The sequence below is a fragment of the Rhinoderma darwinii genome, chromosome 5 (genome assembly GCF_050947455.1).
Source record: "Rhinoderma darwinii isolate aRhiDar2 chromosome 5, aRhiDar2.hap1, whole genome shotgun sequence".
Classification (NCBI taxonomy): Eukaryota; Metazoa; Chordata; class Amphibia; order Anura; family Rhinodermatidae; genus Rhinoderma; species Rhinoderma darwinii.
In genome coordinates, this window is record NC_134691.1 from 269,679,730 (window position 1) to 269,699,362 (window position 19,633).

At 39.5% G+C, this 19,633-nt stretch overlaps 1 protein-coding gene across 1 annotated transcript in view; it reads right to left on the reverse strand.

Annotated features, from left to right (window-relative positions):
* The window catches only part of LOC142652590 (collagen alpha-4(VI) chain-like), a 142,682-nt gene that overhangs the window by 81,068 nt on the left and 41,981 nt on the right, over positions 1-19,633 (reverse strand). The window contains exons 17-29 of the mRNA XM_075828245.1: positions 18,781-18,852; positions 18,436-18,462; positions 16,883-16,927; positions 16,072-16,125; positions 11,154-11,216; positions 10,102-10,167; positions 7,553-7,606; positions 5,865-5,900; positions 4,599-4,661; positions 3,857-3,919; positions 3,032-3,094; positions 2,480-2,542; positions 1,049-1,099 (exon numbers count right to left, since the gene is read on the reverse strand). Of these exons, the coding sequence (XP_075684360.1) occupies positions 1,049-1,099; positions 2,480-2,542; positions 3,032-3,094; positions 3,857-3,919; positions 4,599-4,661; positions 5,865-5,900; positions 7,553-7,606; positions 10,102-10,167; positions 11,154-11,216; positions 16,072-16,125; positions 16,883-16,927; positions 18,436-18,462; positions 18,781-18,852 (720 nt within the window). The remainder of the gene's footprint in view (positions 1-1,048; positions 1,100-2,479; positions 2,543-3,031; positions 3,095-3,856; positions 3,920-4,598; positions 4,662-5,864; positions 5,901-7,552; positions 7,607-10,101; positions 10,168-11,153; positions 11,217-16,071; positions 16,126-16,882; positions 16,928-18,435; positions 18,463-18,780; positions 18,853-19,633) is intronic.

The window sequence follows — 19,633 nt, forward strand, 5'->3', positions numbered from 1 at the left end:
AAACATACTGAAAACTTTAGTCTGGCCATGCCGTAAGTCAGATTTAAGCCAAGGTGTATCAAACCATAGCAATTGTCTAACTGTGTAAATTTTACTGAAAAAAATATTCAGATAGTAGGATGGGGGCTAAATTTAACTATTCCAAGAAGATATCATTAGACACCTTGGCTACCAAGGTGTCTAATGATATCTTCTTGGAATAGTTAAATGGTTAGTATATGGATAAGGCAGATTCAGCAATTCAAAGAAAATTTAGCCCCCATCTTGGTACATTGTAGGGAATAATAAATATAATTTTTTTATGTTTTTGTAAAGTAGGGAAGTAATAAGTTGTTGACTTAAAACAACAAATATTATTTTTATGTTGAGTAATACAATTATTTCCGTGGTAGCCTGTCTCTAACATTGTAGTCTGCGGGCTATTCCATACAGGGACATCCCGCAAAAAATCATATACAGTGCTATATACTAGGTTTTTGTTTAACATGGATGGATGCCACTGTATATCTATACATTGGAATCATCTGAGGCATCCGTTGGAGGTCTACGTATCTATACCTTCAATATACACTGCAAACGCTGTGTGAATAGACCTTGACATTAAACAGAAAAAAAAATGCATCTAAGCCTCGGTTCACATCATATTTGGGGCCAAATTTGTCAGGTATACTGAAAACTTTTTCCAACGTATACATCTTTTGTGCCCATAGGCTATCATTACCCAATCATTAGCCAGACGTATGCCAATAGAGTGGCAAAGATTTAATTGGTATACATCAGTATATTTGCCTCAACTGTATTGAAAGTGTAAATGACTACACTTTTTAATACAACTGTATGCAAATACAAATAAAAACCACTTTGTGTGTTATCCATTTTATTTTTACAAAGGGTGGCAGACATAGTCAACTGAATAGACATAAAGTTGCATATGTCTGGGCCGTATGTCAGGAGGACCATTTCAAATCTAGCCTTAGAAAAGTTTTGATACCAAAAAAAGTAGGCTGGAAAACCGTGCAAGAAATATGGCAAAATGTAACCGATTTACCTTTTCTCCCTTTACACCTGGAGAACCGTATCCATCAGCACCATCGATGCCCTGACAAAGACATGCATAATTATAATTACTAAACACAATAAACTCATAGAAAGCAAGGAAAAATTCTATCTAAAATAAAAAGGGAAGAAAAAAACAAGATATTTAGACAAGCCTCAAAAATCCAATACCTAAAATGATACGCCCACATCACTGTCTATCTATCTTTGGCACTTTGATTACTGAAGCTGAAAAACTATTAGAGATTACATTTTTGAAAGTGATTTAGCTATCAAAACGACAGGTAAAATATATTTAAATGAATATCATTTAACCTCTTAAGGACACGGACAATTTTGGCCTTGAGGACCGAACAATATTTTTATATTTCCCTCCTTGCATCCCGACGCTCATAACTTTTTTATTTGTTGTCCGACGTAGTTGTATGAGACTTTGTTTTTTGCGGAACGAGTTGTACTTTATGTAGGTACCATTTTTTGTTACATTATCGTTTCATTTATATACAGTATATTTGTATTTTGGCAAAAATGTTGGGAAAAAAGCAGTTCCGCTGCAGTTTTCTTTATTTATTTTTTTTACACCATACACCGATCATCATAAATAACATTACACATTTATTGTACAGGTTGTTATGGACGTGGCGATGCCAAATATGTGTATATTATTTCATGTTTTGGGACTTCTATTTTGAAAAGTTTATTTATTGTAAAAAATGTGTATTTCTGTGTATTTTTTATATATATATTTTTTTTTATATATTTTTTTTATTTAACTTAGCTTTTTTTTTTTTTTATCCCATAGAGGGATTTTTCATTTTGATTTCGATTTTTGAAATTTAATGTACTGGCATATATCTATATGCCAGTACATTAGCCTGTATGTCCTTACAACAGGGAATATGGTTAGACAGCCCTGAGGTCCTTCAACGGACCCTGGGCTGTCTGCCCGTACGAGATATAGCCATTGATCGCATCACAGGAATTTCCTGTGACGCGATCAAAGGGGAGACCCACTTCTCACTTTAGCTTTGAATTCCGCGATCAACTTTGATCGCAGGAATTCAAGGGGTTAACAGCGGAGAAAAGAGTTTTCTCTTCTCTCCGCCTTTAGAGCGGGGCTGCGGCTGTGTATTACAGCCGTTACAGACGTTGCCCCGCTCATCGTGGCGCGCGGACACTGGCTGTCACACAGGACGAGAATACTTGTCCCAATGCACCAAGTACCCGCCACTCAGGACGAGTATGCTCGTCTTGTGTCGGCAACCAGTTAAGTAGTTTTGATTTACTTTAATTCATTTAAATTTAATTATAATTAAATTATTTAATATAGTATAAAAAGTTAGGCATACTTTGAATAATAATCAATGTAAAATCGTACAAAAGTAGAATATATGAAATTAAAGATTAAATTCAATGTGCGTACTGGCAAACCTCTACGTCCTGCAATTCCTATGTCACCTTTCTCTCCAGAGTCTCCAGGTTCTCCCTGGAAAACAAACCAAAAAAATTTAATTTATATAGAAAAAAGAACAGTAAACTTGACTAAACTCAGGAATGTGTAACTGTGTTATTACAATTGTAAAAGAGTTTTTATTCAAAGATGAGCTATTACAAATTCCTATAATGATAAGCTCTTCTTTTTACATATAGATTGTGCCCCCAATCATACCAATATAAGTATCAGGCTCATGTGCTGAGCTGAGCATTTACACAATTGATTATTTTTTTGGATGGGAAATTTTTTTGTTAATTTTTGCCCATCATTACAAAATAAAACCCCAGTTTTGCTATCATGATATATGCAAATAATTTTGTCTTCAGTGCTTCAAAAAGATGCAATGGTAATATCTAGAACTCATGTTAATTACCTCATTCATATGACCATAATGGTAAAAAAGTTGCAATTGTCAAGTTCATGAATAGACAGCGGTACAATAACAAAAGTAAAACCTTGTTATATTCAGAAAATACAGACCTTTTGACCTTTGGGTCCAGCACTGCCAGGAAAACCAAGAGCACCAACAGCACCAGCCGTTCCCTACAAAACAAACCAATTAACATATAAAGAAGACCTAAAATTCCCTAATGTCAATGAGAACATAAAAACAATCTAATTAGTTATTTTATTAAAACTATGAATATCAGTACAATATGCCCAACATGAATTGGGAAATCCAGAGAAAGAAAACTATACCATAGAGCTTCCAGGCTGAATAATAAATAAATCATAATAAATGTGGCGCATCTTATTTCAGCGCTCTGTAGATTAGGACAGGCAGATGTAACGCTATTCTTAACAACCCCCCCCCCCCCTCCAATGTAATAATGTGACAATGCAGACCTTATGCACACCCATGGATTATACAATGCAAACCCATAAATTCAATGACTGTTATATGCAGAGACATAAGGGTAAAATTTTGTGAACCCCCTTAAACTCAATGCATGGACAGTAGAGTATGTTCATCGGACGATATGGGAAGGATAGGTTGACAAGGTCTTTATTGTACCACTGAGCCTAAATGTCAATATGACGTGTGGGAATGAGCGATTGAGTGAAATAAAATGGCCTATTGTGAGGCACCCCAGGGGAAATATAGACATTACAATCGATTGTCAATGTTTTTTTTAACGTAACACACTGAAATAAAATGGTCCACACTATTATTTATCGTAAAGTAGACTGGACTGAACAGAGAGAGATACATTATCATTATCATCATTATTATAGAATTTTACAATGGATCAATCGGAGGGAGACTACATACAGAAGTTAGAATTGTTTTATGTTTTCACAAACCTGAGGTCCAGGTAGACCTTGCTGACCTTGTGGCCCAGGTGGTCCAGGCAAACCTTTAGGTCCCTAAAATGTACATGTACAGTTTTAACTAAGGGAAGGTATATAAAGAAACATTCATATTTGATACCAAAGCTCTAAAATATTATAATACATTATGTCTGGAAATATGTCATTTACATACTATGACTTGCAAAACTGGAAATCAAACTCTATTTTAAAATATAAAAAATTTAAGGTTCATTTTCCATAAGGCCTAGTTCACACTGAGTATTTAATTTTGACCTGGCTGCGCTTTTTTGCCGTGGTTTATGCAGCGCAGCTTAAAACACTTTTTCTGCCTTCTATTGATTTCAATGGGAGGTCAGAGGCGGAACTGCGGCAAGAAAGAACATGCTGCTTTTTTTCCAGTGAGCGGCTAAGAGCCGCCCAGGAAAAAATACGCTTCTGCCTCCCATTGAAATAAATAGGAGCCGATTTCTAAAGTTTTTTGGCGCTGATTCTGACGCAGTTTCTGCATTAAAATCAGTGCCAAAAACTCTGTGGGAACTGGGCCTAAGTCAGACATATGGACATAGACATCTACTGCTTGCCTTTTCCTAAATCACATCACATCAGAAATGTCATTACCAAAAATGATAATAAATAAACTATTTTTTTACAAGACTACTTGGCTTCTAAAGTATGTAAAAACAATAACTTTTAAAATGTCTTAACTAACATAACAAAGAGGTGAATTTACAACCTGTATGCCTTGGATGCCACCTTCCCCTGGGTAGCCTGATTCACCGGGAACTCCACGTTCACCCTACAAGTATAAAAAAAAAACACAAATCTCTCAACTACCAACACACAAAGCAATATACGGTAAGTTGAAATGTAATTGACTTTCAAAGAAAGAAGGTCCAAAATATGTACAGCTATTTCAAAGTGCCATTCCACTAAATCTGAACCATGGTTTTAAAGGACTGTGGCATGGATTCTGCATAAGTGATGGTAGTTATTACCCTGCCCCTTCATCACATATAGGGAAACGGACATCTCCTCTGTTAAGTCTAACTCCCACTCAAGCTAGGACTATTGTGTATACAAAGCTGTGCTGCAGAACATCATGGCAAAGTGATTTAATGGAAAACACTTCAGAGCATAACTTCTAAACTGTGTTATGTCTAGTAGGGAGCCTAAAGGTTATGACACAGGTATACAAAGCACATCAAAGAAGGAATCCCTGTGCCATTAACCTCTCATGGCTACGTCCATTGAAATAATAACAAGTTATAGCCCCCTGAGACGTCCTAAAGGTCCAAAATCGCTGTGTCCTGATAGGGTTAAACTGTGTTATGTCTAGTAGAGGGCCTAAAGGGGTATGACACAGGTATACAAAGCATATCAAAGAAAGAATCCCTGTGCCATTGCCCTCTCACGGCTACGGCCATGGAAATAATAACAAGTTATGGCACCACGAGACGCAGTGATGAAGAGGGGGGAAAAAAATCACTGTGTCCTCAAGGTCCAAAATAGCTGTGTCCTGATAGGGTTAAACGGTGTTTGCTATACAGCAGTACAACTACATTTTCTTGAGGATTTTAACACTACCTTCTCTTGTTCTCTAGCATCTGTTTGAAAACCATCTAAATGAATTAGAGTTGATATTCCACACGTCTGCCTTTCTTTCCAGCATCTTGGCTTTAGAGCTCCAGCGAGACATATGTGTGCCAGTCGGCATTACTCTGCTTGGCTGTGAATTCTGAGAATACTCAGTTGCTTTGAACCTAATTATGTGCTGAAGTTGCACAAATCCTTAAACGTGAGTCAAATTTTGCCAAGCATAGCAATATGAAACATTGAGTAAATGTATTTTTTGTAAAAGTATTTTTTATAATCACACTTGAAGCCTAACAAAATATCAATACAAGCTCAAAATTAACATCACGGACGTTCTCTAACGATCAACATATCAAAAAGTACATCACTTATTATTGTCAATGTCATACATGTCGTAACCACTTACCTGTAATCCAGGAGGTCCTCTACGGCCTTGTGGACCCTTTGTGGAAATTAATGGAAAGTTAATGTCATTAAACATTTGTGATCATAAAACTTGAGAGATTAAGTGGCTTAATGCATCTGCTGTATTTCCAGGACTTGAAGCACAAAGACCTGCTACATTGTTGTCCAGTTTTCCTTAGCATAAACACTTGTAAATTTATAACCCCTTTCAATGGTATTTTTGGATTATGCTACGTATGAAGAATAAATACAAGTATGACTTTTACATGCAGGAAAGCCCTAGTGCCGGTGTCTCGATGCTTCCTATAAGCAAATTTTATAGTTTAACGCTATTATACGATATATTTTTAGGGCATGCAATATACTAAATGTTTTTCAAAAATCTAAAAGATTTTTTAATCTAATAGGGGATTCTCACAGTCCATTAACCAAAGTCCACTAAATAAAGTTTTATAAAAAGTAATAGACTACCAATGACCCTCTATGAATGCAACATTGAAGAACCCCCTACACAGTAAAGAAGTAAAAAGATTGCAGGCTTCCTGCATGATTCTGCGGGGTGCATCAGCCGTCCCTGATGAAGGTGGTGCCACCAAAGACTTGTGACCACCACAAATAATTAATATTGATTGTAAAGCAGTATTATTTCTACATGATATTGTAAAGGATCTGCCAGACACAGCTTCTGTGTCGACGCCCGTGGTTACTCACTCTGCACCTGCTCCTAAGTCTGGTCGAGTGACCCCCTCCTTCTACTAATCAGGCTGGGAGGCTGAGGAGTGGGAGAGCCTATCACAGCCTGGCCAGACGGAGCTAGCTCCCGTCCTCTGTCTATTTATACCTTCACTTCCTGCTCCTCCTTTGCTTGTGATTCTTTTAGTCTGTTTCCTGGCTCTGCTGCTGCTGCTTACTACTTGTCTCCTGCTTCATATTGACCCTGACTTAACTGACTATTCTCCTGCTCTGCGTTTTGTACCTCATCCACTCCTGGTTTGACTCGGCTCGTTCACTATTCTCCTGCTCTGCGTTTTGTACCTCGTCCACTCCTGGTTTGACTCGGCTCGTTCACTATTCTTGTTGCCCACGGGGTTGCCGTGGGCAACAGCCCCATTTCACTTAGCTTCTGTGTACCCTTGTCTGTTTGTCTGTCGTGCACTTAGTGAGCGTAGGGACCGTCGCCCAGTTGTATGCCGTCGCTTAGGACGGGCCGTTGCAAGTAGGCAGGGACTGAGTGGCGGGTAGATTAGGGCTCACCTGTCTGTCTCCCTACCCCGCCATTACAGATATATCACTGGTTTTAGATTACTTTATGTATGGAGTTGTTTACTGTATGGTGGCATTGTTTGGCACTCTACGGTATATCACTTTTCCGGTGTCTTCTGGCGTTTGAACTGTCTAGCATTGTTTAGTGAGATAACTGTATGGTAGCGTTACTTGGCCAATGTGACACGAGGTGACATGATGAACTAATAGTGGGGCAGCAGTAGGTTTCCACTAAGTGGGTACCCCATAATAAAAGAGTGTTTACAAAGTGATTCCCCACATTAACACTCACTAAAGAAAAGGTCAGTTTTAACACTAGTGAACTAATATCTAAACATTATATAGCTATTCATTATTTGTCCTAGCTGACTATAGCACCTATGCAGTTAAATATCATATAAAAAAAACACATGGTTAGAAAATTACTTCTGGGCCATTGTCACCAGGTTCCCCTTCAATGCCATCCTTTCCTGGTTCACCCTGTAAAAAACAACATGTTTAAAATAACATTTTAAAAATGTACATGAAATTAAATCCCTCCGTGAAGACATTTATATATTTATATTTTTATGATAGAAATATTGTTTTTGACCAGATAATTTAAAAAGGGCTTATATACATAACATTTCATTTGTGTATAATGAAATGTTATAGGGTTTGCTTATATACCTTATTTCAATACCTTACTGTTTTCAAGATCTCTGCTTGCAGTTGATGAACAGAAACAATCTTTCGCCTCATTCTAAATGCTGCTATGGAATGTTTTGTCCATATTTAGATCTGATTCTGTCTGTAATGGGTCTTTAATAATTATTTAAAGGAGTTCTCTGCTTTTGAGAATCCCTACTTGTTAGTAGAGTCCCTTGACAAAAAGTTGACCACAAAGTGTCCTCCTGCAGAGACCATCAGCAATCAGCTGTTCTCTACGTATGAGGAAACCTGGCAGTTAGTGTTTCATTTTCTTGCAGCGCCACCACATTGGAAATAAGGCGTTACACAATGTCTATTCAAATCAATGGGTTGTCCGTGTAATGCAGGACAGGACAGGTCTTCCAGAGTAAGAGATGCTTGTAAAGGATCTGCCAGGCACAACTTCTGTGGATACTCCCATAGGTAATCAGTCTGCACCTGAGTCTATGTCTCTGAGACTGACTCCATCTTCCACCACTCAGGATGGCAGGCTTAGGAGTGGGAGAGCCTATCGCAGCCTGGCCAGACGGAGCTAGCTCCCGCCCTCTGTCTATTTATACCTGCCTTTCCTGTTCCTCCTTTGCTTGTGATTCTTCTCGTGTGGTTTCCTGGCCCAGCTACAGCTTCTATCTACTTGATCCTGCTCCATACTGACCCTGGCTTTCTGACTACTCTCCTGCTCTGCGTTTGGTACCTCGTGCTCTCCTGGTTTGACTCGGCTCGTTCACCACTCTTGTTGCTCACGGTGTTGCCGTGGGCAACTGCCCCTTTCCCTTTGCTTTTTGTTCCCTTGTCTGTTTGTCTCATGCACTTACTGAGCGTAGGGACCGCCGCCCAGTTGTACCCCGTCGCCTAGGGCGGGTCGTTGCAAGTAGGCAGGGACAGAGTGGCGGGTAGATTAGGGCTCACTTGTCCGTTTCCCTACCCCCGTCATTACAATGCTATTTTTAGCCGCTCTCCACTCTGGCCAAAAGATGAGAATCCAGAACAGGGGACCCCACTCTATTAACTCAAAATTCCCAAATAAGGTATATGGGTTTGGTTTTTCTAAACTGGACAAACCTTTCAAGCTCTGTGTTTAGTCAATAGTGTATTGGTAGTTTTTCAGCCAAATTTTATACATATTTTGCCATTGTCCAAGAACATTTATGGATCAAGCATAGACATAAACACAGGCGTACAGTAAATACAGACCAAAATAATAAGTTCCAGATTTTCTAAGGTCCCATTTACTACTATATGGAAAATGTGGTACGAATACACAAGACAGAAAAAAAAAATCGGTATTTCTGAAATAGGGTGGAAAAATCTGACTGTATTCAGGACCTAACAAATATGGAACAAATATGAACACGTAATATAATCATGAAAAAGCCTTTCTTTACATTCACAGGCTAAAAACACATCCTTAGACTGTGTTGACATCAGCATTGATTTCCGCTGAGGTCTTCCGTCGGACATTTCCGTCGAAGGAACCCCTCAACGGAAAGGCTAACGAAAACCATAGGTTTACTTTTGCATTACCATTGATTTCATTTCAATGGTAATGCTTCCATTGTATATGGTTTCCGTTTGTCACTGTAGTGTAAGGTTTCCGTTTTAATCAATAGCGCAGTCGACAAGATAGATAAGAGTTCCACTTAGAGATGGGAGATTTGTGCTCTTCTGCAGTTGCATAGATGCGGGGAGATTAGATAAAAGGTTTAGGGTGCAGAAATTCCTTGATCAATTGCAGTACAAATAAGAGCGATCTAGCATGATGAATGAAATGTAATGAGAACATATAATCGTTATACATCAGTATATACTTTGTACACAGGCACAGAATAAAGCTCTTTAAGGGATTGTGCACCCGGAACATTCTGCTTTTATGAGGCGGTTCCAATAAGGGTATACAATACCCAATGACCTGCTGTTTGAAGTCAATGGGGCGACCAAGTAATACAGTCCTAAATTTATGTCAAATCATATGAAACCCCAGTCAGCTCTATCCTAGTAAAATAGTATGGTGGACATACTGACATGAGTCTTTTATTTTTAAAATATCATATTGAGGTGGATATGCTCAATAAAAAATAACAACCAGAATATAGACAATAAAAAATTTTTCTGACTCCTGAGCCATGTCTACAAATAGCCTATTACATATTCACATGCTATTAGATTGGCTGTTTTTTTTTTTGTCTGCATTCACTATTTGGTACTGGATACAGCTTTGTCTGTATATCGTTAATTTTCCAATTATAAACACTGTTACTGATAAATACGAAAACTATATATTGCACCTGTCTTCCTGGGTTTCCTTTCTGTCCTTTTAGACCCAGAATATTATTGTTAATTCCAGATTCACCCTAGAGAAGAAATATATTAGGATACACAATGTTAAAACTTTGTATGTATTACTATCTATTTTAATATAGTTATTTTATATCCGTCAACATAGAATCGTCTTTATAATTTGAAAAATAATTCAGTAGCTCTATAATATTTATTGCCAAAAAACATATGTGAGGTCTCTCTTATAACCACAGGCTGGAAAAATTGGTCTTTTGTTTGGAAAAAATACACCTTAAAGGTGACCTTATTAACATATAATTTATTAACTCCAAGAACTTTACAATGGACCAAGGGACATTATGTATGAGGGAAAGGCGATTCAAACATGAATACAGTTTGAGAAGTGTAACCTTGGAATGCCCTACCAGAAGAGGTAGTAATGGCAGATACAATGATCAATCGGCTGAATTGAGGATTCATTTAGAATTGAATGATATATAATTGTTATAAAGAAGTTGTTCATTTACTGTGAGGCAAAGTTGGCAATAATTAGAAAGGGGATTTGTGTTTTGCCTTCCTCTAGGTCAAAAAACTAGGTCTGGGAAAGTTTGAACTCGATGGACATGTGTCTTTTTTCAACCTAAGTAACTATGCAACTTTGGCTTTGCGACATATAATAAAATACAAAGTCTTTGTGACCTATCTATTTTACATTAGACATAATCCAATTAACTATGCAATGTTTACTAGTCAATAGGCAAGAAGTTCTATAAGAATGCCCATCAATTATTCAGGCATGGAGTTATTTGAAGCTGCCAATACATAGATGCCATGTCACTTTTATCAAAAAACTTATTTTAGATGCTTAATACTAAAATTATTTGGTCTCTTAATAAATTACAACATTTATTTTAATATTATTATTTTTATTATTATTATTACTACTACTCAGTAATATGTAAAAAAAAAAAAAAAAAGACCTCCGCATAGGACAGAATCAAAAATCATAACATATAGCAAATTATAAGCTTAAAAATGAAACATTAAGTATTGTACTTACGGGGTCGCCCCTAAGACCAGGTTCACCACGTTCACCCAGTTCTCCACGGGAACCTCTTCTGCCCTAGTATCCATAGGTACAAAACAAATATTACAAATGAGTAAAATATAAGTACACAAAGACTTTTAACATGTTAACATATTATGTAAGATTATGCAACATATTCTTAAGATAACTGGTATATATATATATATATATATATATATATATATATATATATATATATATATATAAAAAAGAATATGGATAAATATGCTGTAAAGGAAATACTTTGTTACAGTTGCATCTGGTATCAATGGTGTGATGCTGGTTATACCCTCTACCCCCTCTATCAAAGGCTGTAACCATTCCGGCAATATATTAGTAGTATTAAAAGGAGTTGCAAGAACTAAGGCCCAATTCACATCTGCAATGTAGGCCTCCATCACAGATTTTGCCAAACTAACAGGAAATAATAGCAAAGCATGCTGCGCTATTGTTTCCGGTACAGCTACGGACACCCGGCAGAACCCATTAAAGTCAATGGGTTCCGTCGGTCGCTGGCGGTGTCTGTGGTGCAACGGAACCAGCGCTTCCGGTTATTCCCTTGTTCTGGTCCCCTGACAGAACAGAACAATGGAATGACAAGCGCAGGTGTGAATTTAGCCTTAGAAATAGACTTTATTGCAATGTTTACACTAAGGGTTTAGTAACACACGGCAGTTTTTGTTGCAGAAATTTCTGCGACTGAAAATCAGTTCCACTCATCTGAATGGGGTTGTTTCTACAGCAGTTGCATGGATTTCTGCGAGTTCCATTCAGATGATGGAACTGATTTTTAGTCGCCTAAATTTCTGCAACAAAACCCTCCCCTTGTGTAACTGCACCTTAAATCTCCCCTTTTGCCAATGTGTTCTTGGAAGCAATTCTGACCCTGAGAGTAGATCTCAAGGACTAAGGCAGCAGAACCTCCTGTATTTATTTACAGGGAATATGTCCATTGAAGCGGAATGTGTACATATCAGAATGTATGCACTACTTGTCCGAGGGGACGCTCATTGTAAAAAACACAGGATGATGTACTGCCAAAGTGCTCAAGATCTGTCTCCAGAGATGGAATCGCTATATAGCACAAAATAAAATCTTTACATTATCACTGAAATACAGTCTGTAATTCCATAGTCCGAGAGAATTCATTTAATATAGCTGCCCTATCAAAATGCATTGCCTGATACAGAGAATAATCCACTACATATATCTAAAATCCTAGCTAACTTATTACTACTATTTAAAGAACCCTGACCCATTAGCATTAACTATCTATTTATTTACCTATCTACCCAACTATTCATATATACAGTATCTATTAGTATATTCTATCTAAAGGGTTTAAAGGGATTGTCTGGCATAGAAAACCCATTCAGGACCCTCATCTATTAGCCAGAGTGGAGTGTGGCTACAAAAAGGATCTCACATAGTGGTGTAACTACCTCTGTAGCAGCCGTAGTGGCTGCTACAGAGCCCGCGGCATGAGGGGACCCGTGCCGCCCACCAACATGGCCCGTCTCATGCCCGGTGGCTCTGCTGGCATCCGTTATGGCTGCTACAGTTGTAGCGATGCCACTATGGGGGGCCGCGCCGCCCGGCCTCTAACATTTATGGGCCGGATGGCACTGGCCCTCTCATGCCCGGTTTCGTGCCTGGTGAGGGCCCCGGTGTTAGTGACAGCCACTCCCTCTTGCAGTAATTGTACCAGCGTCTATAGCACGCAGGTACAAATACAAGCATTAGCGCTGAATGGTTCCGTGCCCGACCATTCAGCACCTTACAATTACGCTTTTTGGCGGGGCAAAATGACTTGCCCCAACAATCAGCACCTTTCAACGACTCTAGCGGCGCGATGATGTCATCACACCACTTGCTTCATTCAGCTTCAGCAGACCTGCTCAGAAGAGAGCAGGTCTGCATTGCCACCGGATGGCGCGGGAACGGGATTATGTGAGCACATAAAGTCATAAAGTTGTTTTTTTCTAATAAAACTGTGAGTGGCATTATCTACAGGAAGGTCTCTATCTACAGGGGGGGGTCTATAGGTGGGAATGTGGAGCAATATATACATGGGGAGCTATATGTAGGGCACTATCTACAGTGGCTCTATGGGGGCACTATCTACAGGGGGCTATGGGGGCACTATCTATAGGGGGCACGGTGTGTGTCTGTGTGTGTGTGTGTGTGTGTGTGTGTGTGTGTGGGACACAGTGTATGGTACTATTATGATCAGGGACACAGTGTATGGCGCTATTATATTTAGAGGTGTTGAGAATTTTATCTTCGTTTATAGGTGCAGAAATGTTTTAACAGTGAGAAGCTGAAGACATCTGAGTGGGAAACTGCAGAAATGGGTCGTGGCCGGGAGAAGTCATCAAAGAGGTCTGGACCAGATGGAGAAAAAAAGAGAAAAAGAACTAGAATCTGAGACGTCACCGGTGAGTCACTTAATGTAAATGTTTATTCTGCCTCTAATCGGTAATGTAGTCACTGTATGATCTGCAACGAGATGATGAGTCTTTTGATTATGATATGACTTTTTTTTGTGAAACAGCATCTCCCAGCATATGCTTACCATTGTTCGGGCCATGCTGGGAGCTGTGGTTTTACGCCATACAAACCTATACGGCAGGGATTGCACTAAATTGAGCTGTATTAGTTCTGGTGTTGTATTTATGTACTGAGCTTTTTTCTGGTGCTGTATATATGTACTGATCTTGGTTTTGGGGCTGTATATATGTACTGTGCTTCGTTCTGGTGGTCTATATATGTACTGAGCTTTGTTCTGGTGCCGTATATATGTACTGAGCTTGGTTCTGGGGCTGTATTTATGTATTGAGCTTGGTTCTGGTATTGTATATATGTACTGACCTTGGTTCTGGTGCTGTATATATGTCAGTGCTTTGTTCTAGTGCTGTATTTATGTATGAGCTTGGTTCTGGTGCTGTATATAGGTCAGAGCTTGGTTCTAGTGCTGTATTTATGTAAGAGCTTGGTTCTGGTGTTGTATTTGTGTACGGAGGTTGGTTCTGGTGCTGTGTATATGTATTGAGCTTGGCTCTCGTGCCGTATATATGTATGAGCTTGGTTCTGGAGCTGTAATTATATAGGATATATTTATAATAACAAAATTGCAGGACAGATGGAATTGTTTTCAATTCATTGTATATTTAATGGGAACCTGTCAGGTAGTTTTAACCCCTTGAACTGCCACCATGCGGTAATACATGACCTGCCAATATTTCAAAATGTATGCTTTTTTCAGATGCAGCAAAATCTATAAAATCAACTTTTAAAACGGCGCACACAATATTCTAATTGCTCATTAAAGGGTCATGGGGCAGTGCCACTACCCTGAAGAGTCACATAGTCCTTCCTCCAAACCCACCTTTCCATGTTTGATTGACATCCCCCTAGCTGATAGAATTTTCTTGGAAGCGCCATTGCCTTGTACTACTTTGGCACCTACCGTGCAGTGAGGTGTACTCTGCCCGGCTTCATCGCTGCACTGCGCATGTCAGGGAAGTACAAGGCAACGGCGCATCCACAAGAGTTTGAGGAGGCTGGTAGTGATGTGGAACAGCCAGGGGGGTGTCAATCCAAATCTGGGGGGGCGCCATTTAAATTTTCGCTTCAGGCAGCAGAAAAACTAGAATTGGACCTAAGGCTGCAGACCTAAAGTGGCCTATAAGGTGCTGGAAAGACTCCCTGCGCAGACTGGAGTGATGACGTCACTGCATCACGTTGGTCTGTGCATGTGTCCCGACAGGAGCCTGTGCAGTGCTCCGTCCGTCGCAAGAACAGGGCAAGGTAAGTACAATATATCTTTTTTGGGGGGCTGTGTGGCACTATATACAAGGGAGGGAGCAGGGTTGCACTATATTCAAGGGGGGAGCAGGGTGGCACTAGATACAAGGGGGGAGCAGGGTGGCACTAGATACAAGGGGGAGCAGGGTGGCACCTAATACTAGGGGTGAGCAGGGTGGCACTATATACAAGGTAGAAGCAGGGTGGCACTATATACAAGGGGGAAGCAGGGTGGCACTATATACAAGGGGGAAGCAGGGTGGCACTATATACTAGGAGGCTGTGTGACACTATATACAAGGGGCTGTGTGGCACTACTAAGGGGGGCTGTGTGGCACTACTAAGTGGGAGCTGTGTGGAACTATCTGCTGTATGGCACCATTTACAAGGGGGAGGGTTGTGGCGCTATCTACAGGGGGCTGTGTGTGGCGCAATCTACTGGGGTCTGTGTGTGGCACTATCTAGTAAGGGGGCTGTGTGGCACTATCTACTAAGGGGGCTGTGTGGCACTATATACAAGGAAGTGGGGATGTGTGGCACTATATAAAGGGGGAGCTGTATGGCGCTATATACAGGGGGGCTTTATGGCTGTATGGCACTATCTACAAGGGGGAGGTGGGGGGCACTATCTACAAGTATGGTGTGACACTGTCTACAGGTGGCTGCATAGCACTGTCTACAGGGGGGCTTTATGGCACAATCTACAGGGGGCACTATCTATAAGAAGGCTGCGTGTGGCACCTGGGGGGGCCAGTCAAACATTTTCTATGGGGCCTAGTCTTTCCTAGTTACGCCGCTGATCTCACGCTCTGGAGGACTGGCATATCCATACAGCAAATTCATATCAATGGACAATGTGATAAAGCTTAATTTCTGAAGTGGAGACTGCAGGGAATTAAACATTTGCTGACAGGTTCCACCACAGATTACAGCTAATCTCTTGGGGTCCCAGCTATGGAACAGTGTGAGATAAGTTTATGTACCAAAATGTACTGTCCAAAGTGATAATCCTTCAGCTGTAATCTTTGATCTGTTTCCTCCTATGTGCCAAGAAGCTATCAACAGCAAAGGAGTGTCCACATACCCTTGATCCTTGACTTCCAGTTTCCCCTGGTGTTCCAGAAGCTCCACGATCTCCCTAAATATAGACCAAAAAAAAATAATCAAGATGTGCAAATTTAAAAGCTATATAATATTTGTAAGCATTTCAATACAATTTTAGTTTTAAATTAGAATGCTCCTTTGCAAAATTATACAGTTGTATATTTAAAGAGGCTCTGTCATCAGATTATCAAATCCCTATCTCCTATTGCATGTGATCGGCGCTGCAATGTAGATAACCGTAACGTGTTTTTTTTTAAAAAACGTTAATTTTTGGCCAAGTTATGAACTATTTTATATATATGCAAATGAGCTTTGAAATGGACAACTGGGCGTTTTTTTTCGTTATGTCCAACTGGGTGTTTATTGTGTTTTTAACTGGGCGTGTTTACGTGTATGACGCTGACCAATCAGTGACCAGTCAGCGTCATAAACTCCTCTGCATTCATTTACACAGCAGCGATGTGCAGCCACATACACAGACATTAACGTTAATCAAGTGTCCTGAAAAGTGTCCTGAAAAGTGTCCTTAAAAAAAACAAAAAACATTACTGTTATCTACATTGCAGCGCCGATCACATGCAATAGGAGATAGGGATTTGATAATCTGGTGACAGAGCCTCTTTAAGGAATTAAATGATAATTTTCACCATTCCTTGACAAACAAGTCATTAATATTAACCATTTAGATATTGTGGAAACAAAAATATTATTGTTATCTAAAATGTAACAAGTAAGCTTGATTTATTGGATCATTGCATGATTTAATAGAATTCCTAAAAGTTTTATTTTACCTGCTCACCCAGCACACCATCAATACCATTATCACCATCTTCTCCCTAAAAAAATATAAACCTGCATTAGATCAAATTAAAAGTTCAAATTACAAATAAACACAGATTGTTCTCCTTGTTATACCTTTCACTGTATAAAGATGCAAGAAATGTATTGTATTCAGGTTATAACTTGTACTTTGTAACATTTATTTTCCATCAGTAAAGGCTGAGGAGCAACATATATGAAGGGAATGTATTACTAGAAAATGACATAGTATTCAAATAAGGTTTTTATTATGATACTAATATTTTTTTAATAATTGGTTTTTATTTATTTCATTTCTATTTTTTTTACTACTATGCACAAAAAATAAAACATTTTGTACTATTCCAGCTTTCCGCCTGGCCGATAGAGCAGACACAGCCAACTGACGCGTCCTGTTTTCTGTAGCCCACATGTCCGATTTGCCGCATAGAAAAGGATAGTAATCTCATTATTATTAGAGCGTGGGCGAATTAATGACAGCTTTATTGTACTGCTGAAGGCCTACAAAAGGCATAATATTAACACTTTTCACACAGATAACTCTATGTCTGCCACTTTCTGGTCTCTGGGGGAGGGGATGTAATCTATGACATTTATTTGTCACTTAACTCTGTCAGGGAAATACTACTTGAGCAATTCCCCAGAGTTCACGTTTATGGAATTGCTATTCAAGCAATTCCCCAAAGACAGCTGGAGACTGCCTGGATCAAGCGTGCAGGTAAATCAGCAATCTCAAGTACGTCACCACTCTGGTCAGCAGACTCTAAGGCTACTCTATGGTCTTCACCAGAGCCCACTGCAAGGCAGGTTGGATTTGGCTGCATAGAACCCAGGTTGCTTTTACAGAATACAGTGTTGGACAGGAGGTGCAATGCAGGCAATACCAGAACGGATAACCAGAAAAGCCAGAGGGATAATCAGCAAGCAGAGTACAAAACCAGGAGGTACTAAAAGTCCAAATCAGTGAGCAGTGGATAAATTCAAAGACTAGCTGAAGTCCAGTTCAAAGAATCCAAACAGTCAAGGTGATTCAGGGTGTAACCAGGAGCTTGATCAGAACATGCATACACAAGAGAATCACAAGCAACAATGAGAAGACTGAACAGATTCAAACACTACACTCTTGGCCCTGATAGGTAGAAGACAGATAAATGAGATTGGCTCTGCATCTCAAACCAGGACCACCAGAAGCTAGGCTAGGCTTTATCATGACAATGATAAATTGACGGACATTCCCTAAAAAAACTACTTTCAGCTGCCATAAAGCGCACACACCGTACTGTACTGACAATACAGGAAGGAAGCTTGTGTCTTCAATATAGTCGCTTCCAGGAAAGTTTTTAAAAATAAAAATATCTACAATATTTAAAAAAGAAAGAACAATCACCTTAATTCCATTCTATAGACTTATATCTAATTCATGAAACTAAAATTCAATACATGGGACACTCCCTTTAACTCGGTCCACTGTTGGACTACTTTAGAAGTCTATGTGATGTTTTTTCCAAATCTAGTTAAAACTTACTCGTTCTCCACGAAAGCCTCTACCACCCTGCAAAGGAAAAAAGTGGACTTTTAAAGATACTATATATAGCGTTGGAAGTTATAAACTGCATTCATAAGCAAGCACACAGCACTTTATTAAATTATTTGCGGAAACAACGTATTATGTATTTCCAATATCCACTAACAAATTGGCCAAACACAATATATGCATCAATTTTAACCACTTATAGAAAATGAATCCTCATGCAAAAAGGAGCTATAAACATTACCTACAGACAAATTATTTATTGTTGTTATTGTATGTCACTATAAATCCGGTTGTCCATCAGTAACCTGTCTAGGATATATATCAGTGTATACTTACCTTTAGGCCTCTAGCCCCTTGACAACCACTTTCTCCACGAGTCCCATTTAATCCACGTGGACCTCTCTCACCCTAAAGAAACTACTAAATTAGAATTTTCAAATTTTTACTTTTACACAATATTATCATCATTCTTAGGCCTTTGTCCTAAAATGTGTATATACCCAGCATAGTTTATGTAAGTTTCACAAACATGTAAACTTAAAGAGGCTCTGTCACCAGATTTTGCAACCCCTATCTGCTATTGCAGCAGATAGGCGCTGCAATGTAGATTACAGTAACGTTTTTATTTTTAAAAAACGAGCATTTTTGGCCAAGTTATGACCATTTTTGTAGTTATGCAAATGAGGCTTGCAAAAGTCCAAGTGGGTGTGTTTAAAAGTAAAAGTCCAAGTGGGCGTGTATTATGTGCGTACATCGGGGCGTTTTTAATACTTTCACTAGCTGGGCGCTCTGATGAGAAGTATCATCCTCTTCTCTTCAGAACGCCCAGCTTCTGGCAGTGCAGATCTGTGACGTCACTCACAGGTCCTGCATCGTGACGGCCACATCGGCACCAGAGGCTACAGTTGATTCTGCAGCAGCATCAGCATTTGCAGGTAAGATCGACTTACCTGCAAACGCTGATGCTGCTGCAGAATCAACTGTAGCCTCTGGTGCCGATGTGGCCGACACGATGCAGGACCTGTGAGTGACGTCACAGATCTGCACTGTCAGAAGCTGGGCGTTCTGAAGAGAAGTGGATGATACTTCTCTTCAGAGCGCCCAGCTAGTGAAAGTATTAAAAACGCCCCGATGTACGCACATAATACACGCCCACTTGGACTTTTACTTTTAAACACACCCACTTGGA